Source organism: Chenopodium album, chromosome 7 (genome assembly GCF_948465745.1).
Source record: "Chenopodium album chromosome 7, dcCheAlbu1.1, whole genome shotgun sequence".
NCBI classification, from domain to species: Eukaryota; Viridiplantae; Streptophyta; class Magnoliopsida; order Caryophyllales; family Amaranthaceae; genus Chenopodium; species Chenopodium album.
This window is the reverse complement of record NC_137840.1, coordinates 37,952,024-37,961,985: the sequence shown is the minus strand read 5'-3', so window position 1 is coordinate 37,961,985 and position 9,962 is coordinate 37,952,024. Positions and strand designations below refer to the sequence as shown.

General features: G+C 40.2%; 2 protein-coding genes across 3 annotated transcripts in view; one reads left to right on the top strand and one right to left on the bottom strand.

The window, feature by feature from the left end:
• The first annotated feature begins 650 nt into the window (after window positions 1-650).
• LOC145641063 (cell division control protein 45 homolog) lies at window positions 651-2,842 on the top strand. The gene has a single exon (XM_081692251.1). It carries the CDS (start codon window positions 867-869, stop codon window positions 2,700-2,702), a length of 1,836 nt encoding a protein of 611 aa, XP_081548377.1. The 5' UTR covers window positions 651-866; the 3' UTR covers window positions 2,703-2,842.
• A 1,862-nt stretch (window positions 2,843-4,704) lies between these two features.
• Window positions 4,705-9,962, bottom strand: part of LOC145639002 (uncharacterized) — a 39,011-nt gene continuing 33,753 nt past the window's right edge. For both annotated transcript variants that reach the window (XM_081690104.1, XM_081690101.1), the window contains one exon: window positions 4,705-5,138. In XM_081690104.1, the coding sequence (XP_081546230.1) occupies window positions 4,989-5,138 (150 nt within the window). In that variant the 3' untranslated portion in view covers window positions 4,705-4,988. The remainder of the gene's footprint in view (window positions 5,139-9,962) is intronic.

Sequence of the window (9,962 nt, the reverse complement as noted above, 5' to 3'; positions counted from 1 at the left end):
AATATAGTGTTAATTATAAAATAGTTAATGAAAATATTCATCTAAATCAAAATGTATCTTATCAAACCGTGCATGAGCTCTGTTCATTTCACCTTAAACATAATATTCATTATAATTCAATTCTATAAAAATAATTTTATTTAAGTAACAATAAGTTTAGTTCAGTAAAAATGAAATAGGTTTAATTCAATAAAATCAGTTATTTTAAGATCGAAATATATTACATAGATAATAATATAAATACTTTCTATTCAACAAAAATATTTTAGTTAAGTAAAAACAAGCTTATGGGCATATTATTTTCATCTTAATTTCTGTTCAGTTCAGTTCAATTTCAATCAATTCAGTTTTTAATTTCTTTCTCTCATAAAATATTCATTTAATCTCTATTCAGTTCAATTTAATTCAACTTCAATCATTTCAGTACAGTAAATCAGATAGGCCATAAGGAAATAGAGTTTAAGTGTCTAACACAAAATAGTTAAAATAAAGTCCACGCAAAAAGACAGTCTTTTATAGTTCTGTCTGACTTCACTATACCGCTAAATTTCATTTTACGCGCTATCTTAAAATTTTCAAAACATTTCATTTTTCAAATTTTGAACTTTGACACAAAAATCACAATAACTCCTTTCTTTTTTCATTTTTTCCATTCTCTCACCTCCATTTTTCTCTCTCTTCTCTGCAAATCTGGAGAGCTAACAAGCAAGAAGGCGAACGAATTCCCGGAATTTTATTCAATACCCATCAATTTCAGGTACTTCCCCCAAAAAACCCTAGTTTTAATTTTTCATATCTGAGCTCATTTCATCTTTAATTTCAATCCCACTTTGAATTGAATTGAAACCACAAATTTGAAGTGAATCATGGTTAGAGAGCAAAAGGTTGAAGCATTTTACTCAAAATTAAGGGATTCGGCTTTACAATTGTCGAATTATTCTCCAGAATTTTCTGATTCTGCTTCAGCTTCATCCCCTTTATTAATCTTTCCTTCTACTTCAGATGTAGATTCTTTGTGTGCCCTAAAAATTGTTTTTCATATACTTGAATCGGATTCAATACAGTATGCTTGTTACCCGGTATCGTCTTTCGAAGAGATTCATAAGTATTTGGAGCCTAGTTTGAGCTTATCACCTGATACGCCTCTTACGTTGTTGCTTATAAATTGGGGTTGTCATAGGGATTTGAGGAAGTTGTTGAGTTTGTCGCAATCGATTCGGGTTTTTGTTGTGGATAGTCACCGTCCTATTCATTTGCATAATTTGAGTGATGGGAATGATAGGGTGGTTGTGCTTTATACTAAGGATGATGAGGAACAGGCTGATTTGACCTATGATTTCGATATCTGGCAGTTGGCTAATGTGAGTGATTTGAATAGTGATGATGAAGGAGGGGAGGAGAGTGATGAAGAGGAGAGCGAGAACGATAGTGATAGAGATGAGGAGGCAAGAGATGGCGATGAGGCCGGGTTGAATAGGAAGAAGAGGAGGGTTTCGGATGAAGGAGAAGCTGACCCAGATAAGCTTTTCAGGAAGTTGAAAAGACAGTATTATCAGATGGGTACATTTCATGGTAAGCCATCTGGGTGTTTGATGTATGATTTGTCGCATTCTTTGAGAAAAAACACGAATGAACAGCTATGGTTAGCTTGTGTGTCGATAACTGATCAGTTTGTACATGAGAGGTTGACCACTGAGAGGTACCAAGCAGGGGTTATGGAGCTGGAGCAGCATATCAATGGTCTTGGGAATTTGGATGCTGTTACCTCAGTAACTCTGAAAGATGGGACAAAGATTCGTGCTCCTGAGTCTTCTAGGATTGCATATGAGGATGAGCCGAGGTTGATGTTGTTGAGGGAGTGGAATTTGTTTGATTCAATGCTGTGTTCTTCTTACATTGCCACAAAGATGAAGACTTGGAGTGACAATGGGATGAAGAAAATTAAGCTTCTCTTGGCTAGGATGGGGTTTGCACTTATCGACTGCCAGCAGAAGTTTCAATACATGAATATTGATGTTAAGCGGAAAATGAAAGATGAATTTGAGCGATTTTTGCCTGAATATGGGCTCACTGACTTCTATTACAGAAGTTTTATGCGGCTTCATGGGTATAGCTCAAGGGTTTCTGCTGCAGATGTGGTATATGGGGTCACTGCCCTTTTGGAATCGTTCATCAGGTTTGATGGTTCTTGTGCTTCTAAGCAGTTTGGGGTTGCTTATGATGCACTGTCATTGAATAACTTGGATCAGTTGAGGCTTGGAATGCAGAATGCAATAAAGGTACAACGAGCTATTCTAAGACAAGGAAGTACAGCTATAACCAAAAAGGGTTCCCTAAGAAGTGGGAGGAAATTCAGGTGGGTTAAACTCGAAGATTCAGCAGACACCAAACTATTAGGATATCCTCAAGCATTGACTAAGTTCTGCTACTTTGTGATGGATGCATTGAGAGAGAAAGGGGCAAGAATGAAGCCTCTTCTGTGTGCTTGTCTAGCACAAGAACAAGATAAAGTGTTAATTGTTGGGGTGACAGGGAAGCCTCGACTTGGGGCAGTACAAGGTAATGCATTTGGCATGGCTTTCAAGAATGCAGCCCAGGAAATTGGTGCTGAATTCTTCCATGAGCTCTTCGAATCATCATGGATAATCTTGGATAGAGTTGCTGTCAATTCTTTCATGGTTAGGCTAACTGAAAAACTTTAGTATTGGAAAACAGAATACTGGAATTTCTTTTCCTCATATTGTACTACTAGTAATTCTCAAGTGTAAACGAGAGTTGAATTGGCCCCTGTTAGCTATGTCTAATTACATTTTATTGCATTTGTGTGGTCGTTTCTTATCATACTCTTGATTGTTGGAATGACTTATGAGCTCTACAAGGTAGAGCTGAGCAATAAACCAAAACTAAATTTCCAATTCATATATTAGGTTTGAATAGTCTTACTTTGCTATATTTCTACTAAAGTTAAGTAGTACTTCGTATGTCTTTTGTAAACTAATGCTCCCTCTGTTTTTAAATACTTGCTCCATTTTTCCATGCGCGGAGTTTAGGAGAAATTGGAGAAAGTAATAAAATATGAAGGTAGTGGGGTAGTTGAAAAATAAAAAATTGTAAAAAGCAAAAGTAGTGGAAGAATAGGAGGATAGAGAGTATTATGTTGGGTCCACTAAGTGTAAGAAATGAATTAAATATTGTAAAAGGTTTTCATAAAAGGAAATGGAGCAAGTATTTTAAAACAGCCGGAAAAGAAAAGTGGAGCAAGTATTTAAAAACGGAGGGAGTAATGGGGTTTGTCTAAATGTATATATTTAAAGCGCTTTTATTTTGGTTATTATTAATACAAGTAATATTGTTATTATTAATCAGTGTGAATTGCATTGAGACTGAGAGACTTGAGACAAAGTATACTCTCAATTTTAAGTTTTTTGTAAACTAATTTTTTTTTAAGTAACTCACGGTAATACTAGATTGATGTTTTGTTGTTCACTACTTTTGGCTAGCAGATAGGATGTCCCCTGTCAAAGACTCAAGGTATGATCTAGTTTTGCAGTGTCTGATGAGTTTAATGGCTGATTATGTTAGGTTCTACCGTAATTCGATCAACTGCATGGCAATCAAGTTAGCTAAAAATTATCACTACTTTGGTTTGTACTCTCCTCATCACTTAAACATTATTCCATTTGACTTTTCATGATCCCAAACTGCTTTATAGTCTCCCATTACTTAAATATTGTCCCATTTAACATTTTATGATCTATACAAAAATCTGTACATCTCCATTTAGCATGCAAAATTTATTAAAAAATTAGTATTAAATCGAATCTAACAAGATTTTACATGATTATATTATTTCCTATAGATAGCCATTCATTATTCTCTCCCCCTTCTCTTTTTGACCCTCTTTGTTTTGTTCATGCTTTCATATTAGCTTTGATAAAACTATGTTTGAGTATCCCTTACGCTATGATTTATTCAAGTTAAATTATTTGAAGTTTAATATAGTGTAAAATGTTTCATAAGTAAAAGATTTGCTTGGAATAGAAAAGAAAGTTTTTCTTTTATAACCAGATGAATCAAATAAGAATTATCTTTATGATAGGTATAATAGATAGATAACCATGGTAAAGGAGGGAGATAAAACAGGGATGAGCTAGCATGGAAAAAAAAAAAAAAAAGAGCAACAAAAGGCAACACTACCACAGGGGTGGCGGTGAGTCGTTAGCAAATAGGCCATGGGTGAAGGCTTCGGTGATGGCATTAATAGGAGCAAAGAAGGAAATAGGAATTTGAGAGAAAGTGGCAGAAATTTATGCTGTTTTGGGGCAGCAATTGCTGGTATTTCTCGATTAAATCCAAAAAATTATCTTCAATGGCCATTACCTCATGCAAAACAACTAAATATGTGTATCTAATATGCACCAGACAGGTCAGACCTCTGTCAAGAAAACTTTTGATTGATTATTCCAGTTCATTAAGCATTCCCATTTACTTTGTGAGATGCTCTTTTTCAGTTCTATACCTATTCTGTGTGATCCTAAAATACGGCTGCTTTCAGCAGACTATTGGGTGCATGTGGACGTTAGCCTGAAGACAGGTGCAGATCAGAAAATCACCCACAGCAAGGGGTTGTGACTCGTAGCAAACCGGTTTATCAAAAGATTACCCATAGCAAGGGATCATGCGTTACAAACAACTAAACAAGAGTACTAGAGAATTACCTACTACTATATGATTAGCAATATATGTAGACTCACTAATTGTTGTAATGATAGAAGAAAATTAGTGCTCACATGTTCATAGACATACATGTGTGGCACAGCTATGCACAATTTTATGTAAGAATGATATTCAGTAACCAAAGGCTATATACATTTGAATGATTTGACAATCACCAAAGCAGGTGAGGAGCAGAGAGGATAAATTGAATGTCGGTTTCATGCACAGCATGCCCAATTGACTATGAAAATATACAGATTGAGATGTCATTGCTATTTTACTTCCAAAGAACATTTTCCTGACAAGGCAAGGATGTCGAACTCATGAGGCATGAAATCTTCACTCGGTCTGTAGTATTTATCAGGAGAGTATAAGCTCAAGTTTGTTACTTGACTGGTGTAAAGACAGGCAAATCTCTCAACCTGCAAAAATAAACAAAAATGTCAGTGTTCGAACCTAAATGTTGTGGGTACACTTCCAAAAATAGGTCCATCAAAATACATCATTATCTTCAGCAAAGAATCAAAACAAAACTTATCCACTAGCACTCGCATCGAGCCACAAACATTGACCTAGCCAGGTGAGATTACTCATGCCCTCAATACAATGCTGCCCTGTGTCTACCCAATGAGTATGGCAAGTACCTTTCTCTATGGACTATGGCTTTACTCCCTAGAATACCTTCCTTTCCATATTTCATCCTTCAGATTCTCTAGGGCACGATTTGGTATGAATATCTTTATGGTACCAATATCATGGGGTATGACCAGAGGCACAAAACCACAAGCAACTCCCTCTCCGTACCCCCACTTTATTAAATGAAGACTTAATCCTGAATGTAGGTTTTGATAGGTCGGAGCACCTAAACTCCGCTACTTCCATTGCCCTGATTTTGGATTTGTTTGATCATCAATACCTACTTCAGTTGAGTGATATAAATCAACATCAACATCTATATCTATTGCAGTATCTTTATTCAGATAAATTATTTTGCCAAATTATTAGGCCTCCACTTAAGTGCTTCCTGATTATATGTTATCACACAATCAAATGGGAGTTTCCAAATATTCGTAGCGACTAAATTGAATGACAAGAGCCCTATGTGAGTGCAAGGAATCAGCCCAAGACTAAGCCCAGGCCTGCTATACGGTTCACCTATGCTCGAAGGAGAACTAATTCAGCTGGGGAATGAGCTGGAACATTCTGTTAGAAGTTTGTTAGCCTTGAGGGCAGTTTTGTACTTCCTTTTGTTATTCCCTAAAATCAGTTGGTTTGTTGAGGCTAATTGTATTTAAGTAATGGTTGGCTTGAGGAGGGGGTTATGCAAAATATTCTTGAGTAAACACTTTTGGAGAGATACTCTTCCTCTCGAATGAAGAGTAATTGTATTGTGTGGTTATCTTGATCATCAATGCAAATACCCCCTGCTTGACTATTCTTCTGTAATTTTATTCCTGCATTACTCTGTTTTTAGCTAGTATCTAGCAAATTGGTATCAGAGCAGTCTCGATCCTCGCCGGAGAAGAAGATGGCTCGTTTGACCCATGCGCAGCACTTAGACTTGCTGGAGCAAGAGATTTGCCGGAGTTCCTGGTCGAGTAGCCCAGGAGATTACAGAGGCTTTGGAAGCATTCAAAGCTGACCTTACTGCTCAGTTTACTGCCGGAGCAGAGAAGAATCGGTCGGAAAACCGCTCTTCTATGGGGAATGGACCACCTTATGGGTGGGATAATCCTTTCGCCGGCTCACAACCACGACTGGATTATGGTGATGGTGGGCAATCGAACTGGAAGCTGAGAAAACTCTATTTACCCCCATTTGATGGCACGAATCCAGATGGTTGGATCCTCCGAGCCGAGAGATTCTTCCATTTTTACCGATTAAACGCTGAGGGTCAACTGTAAGTCGCGGTGGTTGCGCTCGACGGCGACGCCCTACTGTGGTACCAGTGGGAGCACCGACGTCACCCCTTGCTTAATTGGGAAGACTTGAAGGAACTCATCCTCCGTCGATTTCGCACCACTGCCACCAGCATACTTCACGAGCAGTGGCTCGCTCATCAACAAACCAGCACGATGGCCGATTATAGACGCCGATTCATTGAGCTGTTAGCTCCGATAGAGGGGGTGCCTGAAGAGATCGCAAAGTGTCAGTATAAATGGGTTGAGGGAGGAGATCGGGTTGAAGTTCGGATCCTAGATCCGGTTACCTTGGATCATGCCATGGAGTTATCCATGAGGATTGATGAAAAGCTGAAGTTCAGCCCAAAGCCCAGGCCCACTAGAAGCTTACCCAGCTGGAGAACCCCAAACCTGACTTACAGATCGAACCCACAAACACACTACCCAAATAACCCGAACCAAAACACATCCCCAAACCAAAATACAAACCCAAACCTACATTCCACTACCCAGAACTCACAAAATCGACTCACCCATCAATTCTCCAAACCCACCGGCGATATAAGGCGGCTGATGGAGAAGGAAGTTCAATAGAAAAGGGAACAATGGTTGTGTTTCCGTTGTGATGAGAAGTGGCACCTCAATCACCGCTGCCGGCGCCGCGAGTTGAGCGTCCTGCTCACGGTGGGAGACGAAGAGGAGTAAGAAGGTGACGGTAGTTGAGCTCGCCGCCGCTGAGATTGAGCCCATCACACCACCACCTCTCGTGCTACAGACCGACACCCCACCTAGGGTTTCCCTTTGTTCGGTCATGGGCATCACTAGCCCAAAGACCATGCGTATGGAAGGGATGATTAATGGAGGGAAGGTAATTGTCATGGTGGACCCGGGGGCGACCCATAATTTCATTTCGACGGTGGCAGCGAATCATTTACAACTGCCTATTACCGAGTCCAGGAGTTTTGGTGTCACGCTGGAACAGGCAGCCGTACAAGGAGAAGGGGTATGTGTTGGGGTGTTGTTGGAGCTGCAAGGACTCACGATCATGGAGGATTTTCTTGTTCTTCCCTTGGGGAATTCTGATGTGATATTGGGTGTTCAATGGCTTGAAAAATTGGGGACAATTTCTTCGAATTAGAAGACCCAATTGTTGCGATTCCAAGTTGGTGGCAACTTAGTGACTTTAAGGGGTGATCATATTAAAAGCAATGGTGAAAACCATTCAGAGGAGGTACCACAGCCACCAGCTGCTCTCAGGCCCGGCCTTGCTCACCGAACACTCCATCACCTTGAAGAGTGGAGCAAACCCACTCAGTGTTCGTCCTTACAAATATCCACAGAAAGATGAGATCGAAAAATTGGTGAAGGACATGCTTAGTGCAGGTATCATCCAGCCCTCAACTAGTGCTTTTTCTAGTCCTGTACTTGATAAATTTTCCATACCTGTAATTGATGAACTGTTGGATGAATTTTTTGGAGCAACTGTGTTCACTAAATTGGACCTTAAATCTGGTTACCATCAGATTCGGGTTAGGGAAGCGGACGTTCATAAAACCGCCTTCCAAACCCACGACGGTCACTATGAGTTCTTAGTGATGCCGTTCGGCCTCACTAACGCCCCTGCCACCTTCCAATCTTTGATGAATGAAGTAGTTAGGCCGTTTCTCAAGAAGTTTGTCTTGGTTTTTTTTTACGACATCTTGGTTTATAGCAAGACTATGGCAGAACATCAAAGCCATTTGCAGCAAGTTTTGTCCACTTTGGCTTCACACCAACTCTATGCTAACCTGAAGAAGTGTGAGATTGGAAAGGCTAGAGTGGCCTATCTAGGTCATGTCATTTCGACAGAAGGAGTAGAGGTTGATGCAACAAAAGTCCAAGCAATGCTAGAGTGGCCTGTTCCTCAAAGTCTCAAAGAGCTACGTGGGTTTTTAGGGCTCACGGGGTATTATAGAAAGTTTATTCAGAATTATGCCTTGATTGCTTGGCCTTTGACTATTCAACTTCGGAAGAACTGTTGGGGTTGGACAGCAGAGGCTACTAAGGCGTATGAGTCTTTGAAAGAAGCTATGACTCGAGCACCCATCTTGGCTATGCCAGATTTTTCTCGGCCTTTTATTGTGGAGACCGATGCATCAGGCATGGTTTAGGAGCTGTGTTGCTACAAGAAGCTCACCCGATTGCTTACTTCAGTAAAATATTGGGAATACGTGCTAGGGCAAAGCCCATCTATGAGAAAGAGCTCATGGCGATCGTGTTTGCCATTGATAAATGGAGACATTATCTCTTGGGACGGCAATTTGTGGTTTGGACTGATCAAAGAAGTTTGAAGTTTCTGTTGGAGCAGAGGGAGGTTGGGCAGGCATATCAAAAGTGGGTAAGTTGTTTGGATATACTTTTGAAATCCATTACAAGCCTGGTCCTTGCAACAAAGTGGCTGATGCATTATCACGCCAATTCTCACCAGAATATTCTGCCTTAATCTCTACCTGTGGTATGAACTGGGAGTTTGCACAGGGGTTTATTAGTAAGGACAAGGCTTTTCAGAAATTGATTGCTCAAATGCAGAAGGGGGAAGATGTTCCCAAGTGGTTTACCCTGGAAAATGGAATTCTAAAGTATAAAGGCAGAGTGGTTGTCCCTAAGCAATCTGAGCTCATTACTCTTTTTCTCAGGGAATACCATGACTCCCCACGTGGAGGACATGCGGGTGACATAAAAACTTATCAAAGGTTGGCAGGGGAATGGTATTGGGAAGACATGAGGAAGGATGTCACGAAGTATGTCAAACGCTACCATGTTTGCCAACAAAATAAAACTTCCACTCTTTCTCCTCTCGGGTTACTCCAACCTTTGCCAATCCCGGACAAGATTTGGGAGGACATCTCCAAGGATTTCATCGAGGGATTACCCAAATCCTTGGGTTGGGATTCAATACTCGTGGTGGTGGATAGGCTCTCTAAATATGGTCACTTCATTCCCCTAAAGCACCCATTCTCTGCTCAGACCATGGCTCAAAGCTTCTCCAAAGAAATAGTTCATCTTCATGGCATTCCATCCTCTATTGTCTCTGATAGGGACAAAGTGTTCTTGAGCATTTTCTGGTCGGAATTATTCAAGCTTCAAGGCACACAGTTGAGAAGGAGTACTTCTTATCACCCGGAGTCGGATGGCCAAACTGAAGTTGTGAACAAAGGTGTAGAGTCTTTCTTGCGTTGCTTTGTGAATGGGCAACCTAGGACTTGGCTACCTGGCTGCCTTGGGCAGAGTATTATTACAATACTGCCTTTCACTCTGCCACCAAATGTTCTCCATTCAAGGCTGTCTATGGGAGGGATCCACCCC